The sequence below is a fragment of the Etheostoma cragini genome, chromosome 10 (genome assembly GCF_013103735.1).
Source record: "Etheostoma cragini isolate CJK2018 chromosome 10, CSU_Ecrag_1.0, whole genome shotgun sequence".
Classification (NCBI taxonomy): domain Eukaryota; kingdom Metazoa; phylum Chordata; class Actinopteri; order Perciformes; family Percidae; genus Etheostoma; species Etheostoma cragini.
Genome location: NC_048416.1, coordinates 15,497,037 through 15,516,219, shown reverse-complemented (window position 1 = coordinate 15,516,219; position 19,183 = coordinate 15,497,037). Strand labels below are relative to the sequence as shown.

Genomic DNA, 19,183 nt, shown 5'->3' with positions numbered 1-19,183 from the left:
CGCATTGTATCCAGAGTCTGCGTCTACAGCCCTGATCTTTGCCACAAAGTATCCCGCTTCAGCAGAATAGGGGATGCTTTCAATGTTAACGGAGCCGTGCTCAGAATAGGGCGCGAGAATTGTTGGATTATTGTCATTTTCATCCAGGATTAAAACGTTCACAGTCACGTTGCTGCTGAGCGGAGGAACACCAGAGTCTGTGGCCTGAACTTTAAACCGAAACGTTTTTAACTCCTCATAGTTAAAAGACTGCAGGCTGACTATATCTCCAGTCTCTGAGTTAATCTTCACCATAGTCGAGAGTGGCAGTGAGTTACTGTTACTTTGTAAAAATGAATAGCTAACCTGACTGTTCTGATCAGCGTCTGCATCAGTGGCAGTCACTGTTTTAATACTTTCTCCCACTGGACTGTTTTCCTTCACGAATATATTAATTACGGTTTCTGTGAACCGAGGTGCGTTATCATTTACGTCAGAAACGTGTATAGATAGTACACTCGTGCCCGAGAGGGACGGTGTTCCCTCATCAGCGGCGACTATGGTGACATTGTAGATGGAGACACTCTCTCTGTCCAAGGGCCCGTCCACTAACAAAGAATAATAATTTTTATAGTTTGTTTCGAGTTTGAGAGGAACCTCATTTTCAATTTGAAGTTTAACAACACCGTTTTTGCCACCATCCTTATCGAGGACTGATACTAGAGCAACTACGGTGCCTACGTTAGCGTCCTCTTTCACGGTGGTTCGTAGTGACGTCACAGTGATCTCTGGAGCATTATCATTCACGTCCACGACTTCCAACAGCACTTTACAGTGAGCAGACATCGGAGGCTGCCCTTTATCACTAGCCTCTACACGTATCTCAAAAGCCTTTTTTTCTTCAAAATCTATATTGCCTTTTACTTTAATGACACCCGTTTTGTTATCAATTTCAAAGATATTAAGTACGTGATCTTGATCTTTGCTTCTCAATGAATACACGATATCACTGTTCAAGCCCTCATCTGCATCGGTGGCGTTCACAGCGATTACTACTGTGCCCAGTGGCGTATTTTCGGGTATTTTTGTCTTGTACAACGTTTTGCTGAATATCGGAATGTTATCGTTAATGTCTAGAACATTGATAATGAGCTGTGAGGTGCCTGATTTTGGAGGACTCCCTCCATCTACAGCAGTTAGTGTCATGGTGATCACAGGCTGCTTCTCTCGGTCTAAAGCTTTCTGCAGCACTAACTCAGCAGACACGCTGTCGCCTGCTTTGTGCACTGCCAAAGAGAAATGCTCACTTTGGCTTATTTTGTGAGTACCGACTCCGTTTTTCCCCACATCTGCATCGGTTGCTTCAGATAATGCGAATTTCACTCCTGGTAAAGTACTCTCTGCAATGTACAAATGTTGCAATTTGGTTGTAAACAATGGGGCATTGTCATTTACATCTAAAATTTCTACATCAATTCGGTAAAGCTTTAAAGGGTTATTGATGACGGCTTCTACACTCACTGAACATTTGAGTTCATCTGTGCAAAGCTCCTCTCTGTCTATTCTCTCAGTGACATGCAGCACACCAGTCTTTAGATTTACCTCGAAGAATTTTTTCTTTGATGTAGTAACAATTTGAAAGCTACGCAATTCCAAGTCCTGTGAATTAAGGTTCAGGTCCTTAGCGATGTTTCCAACTGGAGTCCCCGGGTTTACCTCCTCTGAGACGGAATAGGAGAGCTGCCCAGACGCCGTTTCCCAGTAACAATCCAGTAGAAAGAACCAAAGACAAATCCAGAAAAAGCTCCATCTACAAAGTGAATACATATTTCTGTCCACTATAAACAAATCATGAATACGACTTCCAAGATCAAAAATTGCAGGCAGAATGGAAAAGATCAACCGAGGTGAGCTTTGAATATAATCTGAAAATTGTGTGTTTGTTCCACCGTTCTCCCTCTAACAAAGAATGAAGAAATGTCCCAATCCTCTGTAAACAGGAGGGGCCTAGATGTATCAGAGATACTCCTGTCTCTGATGGATCAACAGCGGCGCCACGTGGTGAAATAGATAACCTGCAGAGAGCATGACGCTTGGTTTTAATCAGCCACGTCACGCCATAATATATAGATAAATATATGTGCTACTGAAGAGCCTAATTAAAATAAAATCTCGAAATAGCATTTCAGCACCATGGACAGCACACAAGGGCTTTGTATACACTGATCTGTGTGACTGCGTCAGAACTCCTTTATATATATATATATATATATATATATATATATATATATATATATATATATATATATATATATATATATATATATATATATATATATATATATATATATATATATATAGGCTATATTTATATATATACTGTATGTATATATATATAAATATATACTGTATGTGTGTATGTGTCTTTTCACACACATATATTTTTAAATATGGCATCAAATTACTACATATTTGTACAAATAATAATTTCAGTCATAACAAACATTTACATACAACTGCAATATAAGGGTTAACATTGACAAAAAATAAATAAATAAATTATACAGTATCTTTTTGAATTTTGGTGTAATTTAGTGTTTCTCCACATTTCAAAAGAGACACTAGTCATGAGTTTATGGACAGTCCCTTGTCTGAAATCCCAGGATTAAGCCTGGGGTTCAGAAACTCTTGTCCTATTTCCAGGAAACATGATTTGATTTGAACATTTTAATAACCATCACACACTGAGCTGCAGTCATCCGCTAACCCAAAAATGCAATATTAATAATAGCTCACAAAAGAGGACCTGTGCGCTCAATTTTCCTAATGCAATGCAATTAAAAATGGTATATACTGTACAAGGACATTGTACATAATTTACATGTAGGACACACACATACATCACTGTCTATATTTCAACGGCCTTACAGGACTTTTGTTCTGGATTAATCTTCTAATAAATTCAAAGAGAATGTATCTTTATTGTACCAGGATTATAATTTGTGTGACCTTGTTTTTAAGGTTAAAGATGTAAGCAAGCATTTACATGTTTATTAAAATCCCTCTACTAGTACCAGTCAAAACCTTCCAAGAAATATTAAAACAGCTACAGTAATAACTACATTTACAATCCCCCAGGAAAAATAGTACTGCATTGCCCTCACACAGTTTGTGAATGATATCAGAGGCTGTAGTACTGAATCCAACTGGAGGGCAAACGTTGATTGGGTCATGGAGATATAATAGATGCTGAGCACACATCACCTCTTCTTCCAGTGCCAAATACAGCTCATCTGGGAAGCATCTGCAGAGTGGTCAATTAATCCATTAATAGTTCTGTATGCACTAAAGCAGAAACAATTATACAATAATAATCTGCAAACATACAGCTTTCATTGATAACGTTTTAGTTGATTAAATTAACAATGACCTCATGGATATAGTATTTCAGTTTTTATGTCAGAACTCTGTATGCATTAATAAAAGTCACATTTCCTGAGAATATGATGATTTAATGTGCTGAACAATTAATTGTAAATAAATGGTGGTTAAGAAAACACACAGTTCACTCCCTAAACACAGGGAGCTGTGCATAATAAATCTACAGTAGTAGTTGGATGCATGTGTGCCTTTCAACCTGCTTCTCTGTCTGTGGTTTATCTATCACGTGATGAAGTTAAAAGGAGAAACAGTATGCAGTATGATTAAAGGGGCAAAGTGAGCAGTAGGTGAAAGGAGGGGGTTGGCATGGGCGGAAGCAGTCGTCAGCAGTGGTACACCTGTTTACTGCATTATTAAAGGGCTGCCACCATGTACAGTTACCAAATTAGCTCCTCCATACTAACAATTGTATGATAGTCCTTCACATGACCATCAGCTGTGTGGGTGCTTGTGAGTAAATGTGTTACAAGGGTGTGTACTGTACTGTTCATTCGTGTGTGAGTTGATGGGGGAAGGGTGCTATCTGTACATGCTCCAAGGCGAGTCTCTCTCCCCCCCTTTCTTCTCTCCTTCTGCACAGCTCTCTTGTCTCCATAGCAACGCCATCTCAGGCACAGGCATGATGCATGTGTGCACAAATGCGCACATACACACACACACCCTCACTAATGCAGAAGCCTATTGGTTTATTTTTTGCAAAGGCACTGGACAGTATAAAAAGTAATTCACTGGACGTTCTACCTACTTCTAGATTGTTGTCTAAACAGTTCACTTTCACGTAGTCCTTATAATCTCACTGAACGAATCGGATCACATTGTGACAGGCAAAACACACACACACACACACACACACACACACATACACACACACACTCACTCAATCACTCACTCACTTACTCACTAACTAACAACCCTCTCAAACCCCACCTGTATTAAAACACACTAGGCTGTCCACACTTGCTGTTAGGCTGCTCATGCATTGATAATGTAGCACTGCAGTTGCATATTCAATATGACAGGATCACTTTAACAGCAGTGCACTTCTCTTTCCACCCCCACAGCCCCACAAAGAGCCTGACCTTCGCAGTCAGCCATGCCCAACCCATGGTACCCTCTCAGGGCCAAGGCTCTGGGGACCACCCCCACTCCTGCAGTGTGCACACTACATCCTGCTTTATGTGACGAGATACTGATGTCATTGTACTATTTTTGTATGGAGTAAAGCTCATCACAGCACAAGGGGGCAACCTTCTCCTTGTGCGTGTTTCCTGTTTTACTCAGTACCTACCCTCCAGTACAATATCATGCTTCTTGTTCAGATCTATTTATTTATGCTTTTTCTTTGTGTTATGAGGTGTCTAATTGATAGGTTCTAATTATCTGGCGATTCTCTGACAAACAGGTCTGATATGACTCATGTATCACTTGATTTTAGAAACAGTGTGACCACACCCAATTGCAGTGCTCTAATGACTTCTATTCTCTGATAAAGCAGAGGAGGTGTGTGGAGATAAAGAGGTAACAAGACTGGCTTAATGTAATAAAAACAGGATATAGGAAGTGATATTGCAGAAGAGGAATTCAAATGAAGAAGGGAGGAAGGGAAGTGGCACTTCGAAAGATAAAGATGTCTACAAATAGAAAGGGATATACTTGCTTTTGATGAGGGGGTATTTTCTACAGGGGAGATTTGCCTCCCTAGCTACCATATGACACTGATATATATTTTAAAAATATATTAAATCATGATCCCTAGCTATGCAGAGACACTGTGAGTCCCTTATATCATACATCTAGAAGGCTATACTCTTACTTGTATCTCTTCTATGCTATATTCTCTAACATACAGCTAAACATGAACAGTTACACAAAAGCATGATCCATAATATAATATGTTATGATAGATAGATAGATAGATAGATAGATAGATAGATAGATAGATAGATAGATAGATAGATAAATAGATAAGGGAAGATAAAATATACAGGAAGATAAATCACTTTTAGTATTTAATCCAACTAGCACGTAATCATTTATTTCTAAATCTGCCTGCACTGGTTTCTGGAGTAAGTAGGACAGGGGCGGGTCCAGGGAAACATGAGCCGGTACACAATGAAAACCAGGACACAGCAATATGGAGCATGCTCAAATGCAGACATACACATACCCTTGAGATAAAACTAGAGGCACACCAACACAGTGTTCACTCATTTAGAAAGGGATGGCACAATTCTCATAAATCTCATAATTAGTTACTCTACTGTAAAACAACAGGCAGAAGAAACAGCTTGCTAATTTTGCCAAAGCAATTGCTCTATTTGATGTTTTCATTAGCTGTCCTTGCCCAATCAGGGAGCTAGGACATTATACTTTAGATTTTTAATCAGCACATACCTGTAATGCTAATACATTTTATTTTCAGTGTTTTTTTTATTTTTACAATTTCACAGAGATGGTTACACTGACCATTGCTTAACTAAGATATACAACAAGCTTTGATGAAAGCAAATGTAGCATGGAAATCTGATTGGTCAGCTAGAATTAGTGTGACTGTAACGGACACTATGATTGGCTCAACATTGTGCATAGAGACAACGGCAGTTTCTGATAGATCTCTGCTTTCACAGGGTGCACCCATAATAGATTCACTATCTCCCCTCCTGTATCCATGGTGATGCAGATGCAGCCCATGTCTGTGCCCCTCCCTGCACCCCCCTTCTCCGCATCCCTCTTTATGAGCACTCAGTACGAATGCCAAGGACAGAGCATTTATTTTCCCTAACTACAACCATACAACTAAAAAGGGGTGATATTATATTAAAGTGTTTTTATACTGTATATTTTCCACATTGTGCGCGTTCAACCATTTTATACAAGCCTTTAATATGATAGAGGACACACACCCTCAATGTACCCTCACTTTCTCTCCTATTCTCTTGTATCTGTTTCCCACTCACAAACAGAAACAGCATGAACCAAACATTTGTTGTGGGATTAAGAATAAATCTAGCTTTATAGTCAGGCATGGATAACCTAGATTTGTCAATCAAACAGTTCACTAGGGGAGAGGGCATGGTCTGCTTTAATCAGAATGGAAAATGGGACAAGGCCTGTTATCCATGGATCAATACTGACACAGAACCTCAATAACAATACCAGTCAATAGACTGCCACATACAAAGTGGTCACATGCCAAATGATTGAATGTATGGACACACAGACACACACTAGGCACAAAAGAAGTGGCATGTCATTTCCACTTTTCATCACCAGAGGGAGCTTTACACCCCTTTCTTTGTTCTCTAAAGTGGTTTCCACATGCACAGCCAGACACAAACTGATGTCGGAGGCATGCAATGCTATACAGCCTTGATGTTAGATTAGCACGCTCACCCACTCCAAAAACTGTATCAGTGTTACAGATACACTAGCAGCCTTGGTGTCTGCCACACATTTTCTCTTCCTGCGGAAATTACAATGTCAACTCTCCCAGATGGGAAAGGAGATGTGGATGTATCTACCAATACCTGCACATTCCCATCCAGCCCGATATACTGCATATCAAAACAAAGATGGACAATTTTAAGATAAGATAAGATAATTTCATCAGCCACATTTAAAGATTATGTAGAATATGCTGTATCCTTTGTAGAACACTTTCATATATAGTTTACATTATTCACATGCGTAGAGCAATTGCATAACAGAAAATGTAAGGCAAAGATTATCCACACTTTGGTGTCTCTTTTACATTTTCTGTGCATCAGCCAATTTTACCTGTATTTATCAATGTAGCACTGTGTAATGTCTATTTTTAGTTTCTTATCAGCCATGCAGTACTGAATTTGCAGCAGGCAGTGCTACAGGAGCAGGCCTGATGCACAGGTGCTTGGCCCATTTCTTACAAAATAAGAAAAAATGTCTGAATAATAAAGGAGAGTGCTGGCCTGCAGAGAATCTGATGGTTGAAACAGCTGAAATTGTTCAGTGAGGTTGCTCCGCTTTCCACATAAAAATGAAGATAACTATTTATAAAATAATGACTGTCTTGCCTACCAATCATTTCAGCTTCAGCTCTGTTGCTGCTGGTCTCCGAGAATAGAAAACACCATCTTCCACTCTCATCAGCATCAAAACTTAAAGAGCTACATGGACATTGCATTGGCATGTGTAGCAATAGAAACGTATCATAATGTGTGTGTGTGTGTGTGTGTTTGTTTGTGTTTTTGTGTGTGTGTAAGGAGAGAGAGGTAGAGGTAGTATACAATGTAATTGCCGAGGCTAAAACTAATGCACACAGATGCAGTAACTCCTTCCTCCATGATGGTTAAAATGTTTAGCTTTGGTGAAACTATTTTAGAGAGATGTTGCTTGATCTTAAATGTCTTTTGGTGCTGTAGATTTCAATGCTGTTGAACTGTATTGCAATATTCTGAAGTATTAATAATATTTTGTTAACCTTATTTGGTTTCAAGTAAACATTAAACACATCTCAGTATTGTGCATCACAACCCACCAGCACCCAAAACTAGAGCCTCCAAAGGACCATCAAGTTAAAATCAACACCCATAACTCACATACTTTATGGAATATATTGACACTGACAAATAATATATTGAATGAATCTAGGAGGCAACAGAATTAAAAAAAAAAAAAAATGACAGAATGTTGCATTAGACATGTAGAGAAATAGAGTTCAACACCTCCAATTAGGTCAAACAACGAGCAGCATGGACAATAGTCTGGAATTTAAGGGTGAGTGGCATCCCAGACAGCTTTCTGTGCTGTTGCCTTTTAGGCATCATTAAGGTGATTCCACCTAATCCCATTGAAGGAGCAACATTGTAGAAGTATTACTTTACATACTATGCAGAAGCCTTAATCCAGGGCAACTGGGAATTCTGACAGCAGTGGCAGAATGTATAGAAGGCTATTTAAAACACCTGAAGGAACACGGATAATGTTTTGTGTTTCACAAAGGTGATGTTTACATAGGATTACATAGGGGTGGAACAAATAATAGATTCTTAGATACATCACAATTCTCTCTAGAGCAATTTGCTGCTCTATTCTAATAAGTTAATAATCTTTTTATTTTTTTTAAATGTGTAGATTTTTATTTAAAAGTTACTGTCTCCAGATGAGTACAAATCAGAAAACCGTGTGACTGAAAGACGATGGAATAATGGACAACAATTTAGAGTTTAGGCAAGAGAGCAGAAAAAAACAGTAAAATGGCCAATAGGAAACAAGCCTTACATTTTGTATTTGATCTAATAAGACATACATTAAATAATTAGGCAAAACACATATAGGCTGCATCTACTTTATCACATTACATCTGACCACCTCATGTGTCATGTTCTAAGAAGCCAATTATCCTCCTTTAAACATGACTAAGCTGCTGAAATGTAAGATTACCGTGAGAGCATGGAAAACTACAAAATAAAAACCTCAGTAGACAAAACATTTCATTAAAGCTGTGTTTGATAAATACTGTATATGTCAAAAATCTAAGCTTTGTCTAGGAAGTGATGAGCAACCTCTGAGCAACAAACACAGATTTATATGTATGTTTTTAAAATCACGCATGGACATGTACATAAAAGAATTGATGCATCGAGATGCATCGATTATTAGTTTAGAATCGAATCGTTGGCCTCTGAATCGGAATCAAAGTGTGAGGTGCCCAGGGATTCCCACCCCCATTCCCACGTATCTCTATTTTACTGTTCACTGTGTTATTCTTTTCTTATTCTTCATACATTGGATCGCTTTGATCCATAAGAAGCAACATGAGCACAGTTTACTACTTTAGTTTTCAGTTAGAGGACAAGGCAAAATGAATCAGGATTAAGATGAACATTAGGGAGTAAACAAGGGCTAAGGGAACAATTATACTCAGTCTTATCGCATAGAACCCGTTTATAGTAGTCTGTAAACAAGCAGACCAAACTCCTTGTTATTTTGGCATCATGTTTTTTTTAACGCCTTTGATGTGTCTGCTCAGTTTTGCTCTTCTACTCACATTAAGCAGATTATGACTTCATTCATTATCTGTAATGTGATGCATAGATTTTCTAACCCAGTGTCTACTGTGGACGATTTAGTTTTGGTGTACAAGATTTAGTTTTCTATTTGATGTATCATGTAACACCTGATCTTGTTATCTGCTGTTAAACCCTGTTGATATCTAAACCACCAGACTAAACATGTGATGTGACACACTGACAGTAAAGCACTGAGTGCTCCACTGTAGGTTAAAAGTTACATGAGATGAAAGACACAAACTCAGAAAGCATACAGTTGATTACAAATACACCATAATGTCATGTCCCCATAATGACCCATACAATGCACTTAATTGTGCATTTGTTATATCTGCAAATACCCTGACAGTGCAATGTATGAAACTTTGAAAAGTCAGAATATCAATGCAAGCAACTTTGTGTTTATTATTGTTAAAATTTGTGTTATTTTTAGTTCCAGTTTATTTACTACACTATGTTTACTGTTTCTTGAAAGCAATGTGCAATTGTTGGTAGTAATCATTACCACTAATTGTGCGGCCCTCAAACACAAACTGAAGCCACAGCATTAGGCCCAAGGTTGTACACCAGGAACAAGCAGAGCTTAATGTTGTAGTGAGACACAATGAGATGAGCACTGTCTAGTGTCAGTTAACAACACAGGGCACGTATCATAAAGTGCATATGGTGCACAATCAGTTGTATCTTACAGAAATCCCCCATTTAAATTACATGTTTGACAGCTGATATGAAAAGGAAAGGACCATATGGAGTGGTTTTATACAGTACAACAAAGCAAGAGTTCATTGAATCATGTTGGTTTTCTTATAATTGGTTATATATGTTCAAATAGAACATTTAAATGTGAAAACCCACAGACACATTTGTAAGGAAAATAGGAGGGTAAAAGTGTCTCTTTTTCAACACTTTTCATCCAGTCATTCCAGTTGCAGTTTGCTTGTGCCAGGCTAGCACAAGTAGACGCTATCTGCCACTAAAAACAGTCCTATCCACTCCACAGTGTACCCAAGGTAAATAAATTATAATGCCAGACTATTGATGTGAATGTCTGTGTTGATAAATAATGTTAGAAACAAAACTACCCTTGCATCTCAATAATCACATTACATTTTGAGTGACTAGTTTCTCTGCAGCAGCAGAATTCCTTCCTCGGTCCTTCCTAGGTAATATCCCTCTGCTTCTGTAGCCTATGCTACCAACTACAGGGAACAAAGTATATATATTTACTTATTATAAGTATATATACTATTGCAATGCGATGCAAGGGTAGTTTTACTTTTAACATTATTCTATCACCACAGACATTTACATTGATAGTCTGGCTTTATACTGTGGAGTGGGTAAAACTGATTTTAGTAGCAGACTAGCAAATACCATTGACTTTTGCTATCCTAGCACCAGCAAACTCTGTAACTGGAAGGACTGGATGAAAAGTGTTGAAAACGTTCTCCACTGATAAATAACACACTGGATAACTTGAAATGAGGTCCTATGTTCAAAATTCTGAACAACCCTTTTAAGGCCAAGTCAGATCAACAACAAATGGCCAAAATAGCCACTCTTGGTCCATATACAGGACACACACATGTTCACAATAACAGAAAACAGGTTCAGATTACTGTCTTTAGCTCTAGGCCTGAGACTGTGAAGAACCAGACTAAGGTGTGGTAGTGCGTCTCATTTCTCTGATTTTGCTGCAGTCAGAAGGCTGAGGGAAAGAGAAAGGTGCTCTGACACATTCAGCTCTATTCACTGCTCCAGTTTCAACAGACAGAAGAGGTAGTGTAAAGAGGAGAGGCTGTCTCTGTGGACAGAAAGATAGAAAAGAACAGAGAAGGCTTGATGGAATTAAAACTGATGGACAAAGCTATGTTTCCAATCACAACTAACAACCAAACTAAGAATAAAAGATTTAAATTAAAAAGAAAGGTGGGAAAGAATGATAGAGTAACACAGCCTATATATGGTGTCAGCCATTTTCTGTCAGCTTGTAGTTACATAAAAAAACAGGAGGGGGCATAAGAGAGAGTGCCAGCTAGAGGAAATCAGGATGTGTAGGAAGAGGCGAGGGATGAAGCAAATCAGAGAAAAAGATTATTTGTGAAAGAATGATATAGAAGAAGTGATATGATAACAAATATATGTAATAAAGAAACAAGAAAATGAAAACAAACCAGTAAAATGTGAAGGAAACCACACCAGGCTGGGGCAAAGTGGGGTAGTGGTAAAGAGAACAAAGGCAGGGGAAGAGGGAGCCAGTCGGTGGGAGGAGAGAGTGGGATATGAGTCAGGCTTACAGCATTAAGGCTCATCTTCCACACCCATGTTTCATTGTTTTATTCATAGACTGCGCCCACTACAAAAGATGGCGGGAAACATGTAAGAACATTTAGCAACCTCTAAACAAGCACACACACAACTCAAGTCTGTTTTGCTACAGGACATCACATAACCAAGTCTCCCTAATATTATGATGGAATAATAGCAATAACCCTAAATGCCAAAGTTCCTGATTTAGTGTTTCCATCACCGATGGTTCACCTAAAAATAAACACAGCAGACCAACTTCACAAAATGAAAATCTACATGTGGGATGAGATGACTCACCCACTGTACAAAACCGCTCACTTGTTCACAATCTCAAGAATGACCAGAAGGATCCAACTGATGGTCAGGCCATTTTAAAAATAAGAAGAAAATAGATAAGACGTTTCAGCCTGTACATCTAGCTTTAATTAGTGTTAAAAAAGGTCTTTCCTCTATCGTCAGTCATCATTAGATCACACACACTTGATATCAGCACAGTGAATGATTTATATTTGTTTAAGATACAATGCTGACCACATTTTCATTTTCTTTAGAAAAAGGCTTTTCATTCTATCACTGAATGACGTCTGTTGAAAACTTGCACTTTCAACATTTGAACCTTTAAGAAAAAATTAATTTACTCTTTGTTTAACTGAGCTTGCTTCTTTGGAAATGCCTTACAGTGCAAGAGGTGCAAAATCTTCCTAGAGGGTCGTGCAATATGTGAACTAAAGTTAAATTAGAAAAAAAATCACAGTAACAATTCGCTCTTTGCATGACACAAATATCATGTTTACATCACAAAGGAAGGTTATGCCCAGTTGGACCAGACTACTCAATAAACAGAACATCTAATGAAACATATACAGTATACAAGGTTTTGTCTGTATTAGTTTTCAGATAATTCTGTTTTAGTTTCAGCCTTGTAACTGAACAGACACACACATTTGAGTGGAACTCTGCGTGCACTCCTGCTAACAATGGAAAAAAAGCAGTAAAATAAAAAGACAAGTTATCAATACTGTGTTCTAGCAACATTAAAGAAGTCACAAACACACATACACTTGACTATAACACTTGACCAACATGCTTAGTGGGGATATGACAGGAGCAAATAGCCACAGGGGGGAGAGGAACCCTCCATCTAGAGACTGGATCCATCTAACAGCCAACATCTCATCCCATCCATGCATGGCCAAAAATGAATACAACATACGGTATTTAATCAGACAAGTGTATGGCAATAGTGGCCTTATACCCCATCTACTCCACAGTAACAGTGCAGATATAATTCTGTAAGAAGGCAATCCTCTTACTAAGACTACATCCAATGTCTAAACATTTGACTCTGGATTTTCCTCAACCAAACCTTCTACCAATCAGAGATCACAACCCCATCCCATTAAATTTAGATCACTAGATGCTTATAAGTTTGCAACAGGGTGACCTTAAAGGTGATTTTCAACCAACTGTGTCTTCACTTGTTTTTCACTTAATAGCTGTCTGTCTTGCATGTAGCCTTGCGCTGCCTGCTCAGTCAGTTCAATCCTCCAGGCAAGCAGTGACCTAAGCACAGCAGCAGATGTTGTGGCAGTATGAGCACCGATGCCAAGTGCCGTGCAGACATGCACTACATCTGTTCTGATCTCTGTTGATTCAGAAGAAAAAAAATATTTAAACATAGCACTGGTCTAACTGCACTTAAGCTATCAAAGCTATCAAGCATTGGTTGTTACATCAGACAAACAGACAAATGTATATGATATAGGAATGCTGTTTAACGCTGTTATTGTATTAATATTATTGCTGGTGAATTATTACATTGTTAAAAGGTCAGTTAATATAAAATTAAGTCAGAAAGCACATCTGCATAATGTAGCACTAAATATGATAAGATAAGCTCATATAATCAATGGATTTAACATGACACATGAAGACAGTGTGCGTACATATATTTCATTAGTGCATTGTTGTTAATGTCCACATAAGTAGACATGGTTAACACCCTGGAGAAATGCCTTGATTCAGTTGCAGTGGAGTGATTCTAAAGTGAGAATGGCAAGCTCCAACCTATAGGATCCATCCACACAACAATGAATCAATTGACTGAGACGTTAGGAAACTAAGAGCTTATACAACCGAGTGGTGGAGAGAAGAAAGGGTCAGCCATACTCACACAATACAAGGCATGAAAGTGATGATAGTTAGACAAAATAATATCTTTACAGATTCGCTATGGTACAAAAGCAACTAGGTCAGACTTGCTGTACAAGCTCACAAATAAAACTGTCATGTTTCTTTATCAACATGGAAGAACCAGCTTTGACCGATTTTCTTAAAACAAGTGACTAGGCTGGTCCGAACCAGTCTCATCATGTTCTAGGACAAATGACGAGCAAAAGGAGCTATGCCAGGGAGTCTTGGCCCACAGTTTAGAATGCAGCCTCCAATGCAATTTTTGGCCAACTGACTCTGACTCTGACATTTAGTACATCTACATGTCATGTTGTTACTCATTGTCATTGGAGAAAAAGTGTTTTATATACAGTTGAGATCTGTGTCATTGTCACAACTTATAGATACAAACTGGTATCAGTTCATATAAAAGTACAGGATTTTAAACTTTTCATACTGAGAAACTTCCAACCTTTCTCTGCCACGCTGCATTCAAAGTATAGCACGTCAGAGGTTTGTACAAACAGCTTATTGACCATATACTGTACAAACTGCACTGCAGCAGTGCATGTGCTTGCTGCAATTCACAATTACAACTTCCTGATTCACCAACACCAAATCACCTGAATGGTCTGCAGAGAGGAAATGCTGACTTAAACACTCCCACTCCCCAGCACACAGGCAAACAGGGACATTACATTTAGTATCAGCCAGGATAACAAACTGTTTAGCAGCATCTGGGCCGCATGTAGCTTTTGTGGAACAATACAACAGCAGTAATTTCTTAATTAATTAATTGACAAAATGTCAATATAATAGTCAACTAAAAACAAAATGTAATTGACCACCTCTCTTTCTCCATTCACATTCACTCATCAACTTAATTACTGAAAACCAGCTTTTGAGTCAACCTTGTCAACTGTAAGTGACTGGTGATAAAATGTAGTGCTGGGGGGGGGAATGTTAAAATGATAAATGTTACTGATGATGAACATTATATACATGGCTGATTACCTGCCTCTATAGTTCAGCTTTATCAAAATTTTTAATCATGCATGGTGCTTTTTAGCCATATTAAATGCTTGTGATTGTTTTTTTCTGATTGGAAACTGCAACAAAGATAGGAAAAGAGTGTGGAAAGGAACATGATCTAATGGTAAAGTGGTGGGAGGACTTATCTCAGTAATCATTGCATTCAAGTGTACAGCAAGTGACTTTGAATTACAGATCTCAGGAAACAAAGGAAAGCAAGGTTTACAGGAGAGATTGAAATTAAAAGAAGGATGTTTTACAAAGGCAGAAGAACAGAGTATACTGTAGATGTAAAGTTTGTAAAGCACAATGATTTTTTGGGACAGAGCCTATTTATCACACAGTTGATGTGTCTTTACTTATCTCTATGAGTCAATACGTATTACCAAAGAAACATGCTCTGCATGTGCTCTGTTTTCTTGCTCCCTGCACATCATTCCCTCTGTGCATCCAGCCCCCTTCTGTGAAAGTCCCTTTCAATAAAGTGGATTAGGCATTTGTGAGTATGTGCAGATGTGTTGTTGTTGTTGTTTGTCTATGAGCACAAGTGTGCGTCTGTGAACATAAAGAGAGTACATGTTTTCGTTGTACCCGACTGTGTGTGTAAATTAGATTACCGTCTCTGCTGCTGACCTCAATGTGAATTGCGCCATTCTCCAACAAAGCTGTTGCAGTAGGACAGAATGTGCCCTACTGACACACAACAGCACATGCAGCATCCACAGCCACAGCCCTACAGGCATGAGGCACAGTAACAGAGAGCTGAAAAGCATGTGGCAGAATGAGAGAGAAGATAGACTACAGAAAAAAGACAGAAAATGATAGGGAGACAAATAAGGGTGACATATGAAAGAGGAAACGAAGGACCGAGACATAAAAGCGAGAAAAGGAGGCCAAGAGTGTGATGGGGGAGGGGAAAGAGAGTGATATCAATATGGAGGGTATAGAAGGAGGAGAGAAATTGTGAGGAGACAGGGAGGAAAGCTGCCAACATGAAGAAATGAAAAACAGGCCACTACATGAAACAAAACAGAGATAGAGGCAAAATAGAAGAGGGAGTACCGCAAATGTATTATATCACACAGAGTAACATGTAGGTTCATCGCAGTATCTAACAAAGAAAAGGCATACTATGGGGTAGTTTTTAGGGGGGAGTCGAGATTTGACAGTGAAATGAAAGGATATAATACAACAGAACACATTTTAAAGGGTTTACACACAATGTTGGTGAAGAGTTAAGGGAGAAGAACTTAAAAAACCATAGGCAAGGGTGGAACACAGGGAGGAGAGTTTGCTTTGGAGAAAGTTAGCATTTTTGTATGAATGAAGAAGAGCAGCCACGTAGAATGAAGCCAATTCTTTCAAGCTGCTGACATAACAGTACATACAGTGCATACAGTCTTGGTGTAACAGCTGTGTCCCCTATCTCTCTCTCTCTCTCTCTCTCTCTGTCATTTAGCTTGTTCTTGTCCCCGCTCCCTTTGATACTGAGGTAGTTTAATGGGGAAAATGCTCCCACCCACTTAACAAAGACATCATGCACAGACACAAAACACAAGGGTCATTGCACTGCATCATTTTCAGTGCATATACAATATGCATATAAGCATGCAAACACAATTGCACCAATCCGCTGAGCCAGCCAAGCAGACAGACAAAGCCACTGGAGCAAGTGGCCACACTGCCACCAAAGAGAGCATACAGAAGGTAAATGGACTGGTAGTATCCTATGATAGACATGATGTATTACGATTACAGTCTCTTGTTGTACAGTTAAAATGAACAGAAATGCATTTTAAAAATATATAGTGTTAACTTGTGTTGGCACAGGTCTGCATGTTGTCAACAAGGCTAAAACAAGTTGTATAATCAAACACAATGTGGTATGATTCATAAGTCCAAGGCACATGTGCTTGCATTAAAAATGCAGTTTATGACCCTTCTTTTAATTGATCCACTCTACCTCTGCAAACCATTTATTGTTTCCCCAAAAAATGCCATAGCAAAGGAACAAAAGTGCAGTGATTTGCAACAACTCAACACTTCCTCACAATTTTAGCTCACAGTGTAAGCAGAGATAACCAACGTGATCCACCATCATCACCCTGCTTGTTTTAGGTTTAATGAGATGCACAGATTTTTAATTAGATCAATAAATCTTTTGGACTCTGGACATCTGCTGTCCAGGCACAGCTTAGCACTGTTGCTGTATTGCAAAACACATGATGCCCCACACGCTTTTATCTCACACACAAATGTGCACATAAAATATGCACACAGAGAGGCACTTTTTGCTTTTTGGAGGAGCACTGAATAAAACAGGACTGAAGTAGTTTTCAGAGGAAGTGATTTCAGCCTTTACTTCATAAATCTGAGCTGCTGCCCTATTCTGGATCTTAATGGAGACTTTGCCTTCTTGCACATAGCATGCTGCTTAGTGGGAAAAAAATATCCATTCAGCTTTCAACAATAACAAATATACCAACAGTTAAAAAATAAGCTTTTATACATATTTTTTCTAGGTAGGAAATGTAAGGTATACCCAGTTGTTTGAGAGGGATGATAATCTCCATACTATAATATCTAATTAGAAGCTCAACTGTTCCTGCATTTGCACTATTTCTTCAATGTATGCACCATCTGTTGCCGGATTCACAATGGAGATTTCACTAATATAGTCCATGTGTTTCTATCTAAATAAACCCATTTTCATTAAATATTGTGGAATGTCTATAGATGAGCCATACAAAAGCCACTTCCCCTCCCCCCTCCTCTACTGCTCTCTCTCTCCCTCTATCCCTCCCTTTATCCTCTTTTGCTGCTGTTGCTAAGACCACGGAGTGCATGCAAGTCTGTGGAAACCAGTAGACTCAGAGAGGTGGATCTCCTCGTGTGTTGCTATGGGCAACACACGGTGTTCAACAGAGAATCAGCCCAGAAGCCAAGCATGCAGATCTACACACATGTAATAAAATATGACCTATTTTTCATTCAGTCAAATGAGCTCAACTGCGGAGAAGCTAATGTGAAGACCGTATATAAATTACATGTAAATGTTAACTATTTTACACCACTGTAGTATTTTTTTAAGGCCAAAGTGCTACAAGTTGTTTAAATGAAAAATAGTAAAATTGTACTGTATCTATTGCTGTTTTGCAGTAAGGAATGAAGATCCTGCTAAAGCAAAATGCCCCAGCACCACCTGACTGGATGTACATTGTGATTCCCTGCACACCGGCCACAGACTCCCTCTCTCCCCCTCTCTCTGTCGTAGCTGCAGCCACTGAATCACCTCAACTACATCAGTGAGCACAGACCTCGAGTAACTGTTAGCCAGTCAGTCACTCCCTTTACACACGTAACATTGCTAATAGATATGTTCAGTTCAAGCGTCTAAAACACAGACTACAATTTCTAACTCTTCTGTTAAATAAAATGCCTTTTCAAATGAAATGGATCCTGAAAAAACATCAGTGGGGGATCAGTTGCAGCATCTCAAACATTGCAGATGTTAGGAAATTGCTTTAAAATTGAAGGATTAGCTAACACAAAAGGGACCGAAAAAGGAAGAGTTTGCTTGGGCTCTCTTTTCGGTAAAAGGAACTGTCTTCATTGTCACAAGGAAGGATGCTTTGCTATTTACAGAAACATCTTAACTAATTTGACCAATGTTTCAAAGCAATCAACAACATCCTGTTTTACATAGTCCACAAAGGTCAATATATTTTAAAAGGTTGTATCATTTCTTGGAATTGATTTTATATTAGGCATTTAGGGACAACCAACATCAAGCTACAAACACAGCACACTAACAGAACTACAATGTGTTATTTACTGATCTAATTAACAGTCTGGGCTGTGTGAGTACCAACTGTACGACCCTCCTGTAACAACAACTTAACTCTTCAGTCTCATAACAACCCACTACTTCCTCTTTCCCCTGAGTGATGCATTTTATATCTGTGGTTCATCTCTAGCCAGCTATTCTGAACTGGTGGTGTGATTCATTATTTTTGGCACACTGAAATCTTCTGATATCTGCATCCCATCTATCAACGGTATTTTCACCAGAACTGCCTTAAAATTAAGTGATCTTTCTTACCTCTCCAGATGTCCCTCTTCTGTCAGGGAGGACTAGTGTATTCGCATGGCTGCCTGGGACTATAGTAGATCCTATACTCATTCTGGGTCCTACTAGC

The 19,183-nt window shown here is 38.7% G+C and overlaps 3 protein-coding genes across 5 annotated transcripts in view; all 3 read right to left on the bottom strand.

Moving 5' to 3' along the window:
* The window catches only part of LOC117951270 (protocadherin alpha-3-like), a 22,894-nt gene extending 20,941 nt beyond the window's left edge, over nt 1–1,953 (bottom strand). The window contains exon 1 of the mRNA XM_034882902.1: nt 292–1,953. Coding sequence (XP_034738793.1) covers nt 292–1,806 — 1,515 coding nt within the window. The 5' untranslated portion in view covers nt 1,807–1,953. The remainder of the gene's footprint in view (nt 1–291) is intronic.
* Nucleotides 1–19,183, bottom strand: part of LOC117951262 (protocadherin alpha-C2-like) — a 125,719-nt gene that overhangs the window by 70,564 nt on the left and 35,972 nt on the right. The window contains exon 2 of one of the 3 annotated variants that reach the window (XM_034882884.1): nt 12,861–13,425. The exons of the other annotated variants lie outside the window; for them this stretch is intronic. Coding sequence (XP_034738775.1) covers nt 13,408–13,425 — 18 coding nt within the window. The 3' untranslated portion in view covers nt 12,861–13,407. Of the gene's footprint in view, nt 1–12,860; nt 13,426–19,183 lie in introns of those variants that run through there. 3 annotated transcript variants of the gene reach the window in all.
* Nucleotides 18,756–19,183, bottom strand: part of LOC117952242 (protocadherin-10-like) — a 4,895-nt gene continuing 4,467 nt past the window's right edge. The window contains exon 2 of the mRNA XM_034884393.1: nt 18,756–18,776. Coding sequence (XP_034740284.1) covers nt 18,756–18,776 — 21 coding nt within the window. The remainder of the gene's footprint in view (nt 18,777–19,183) is intronic.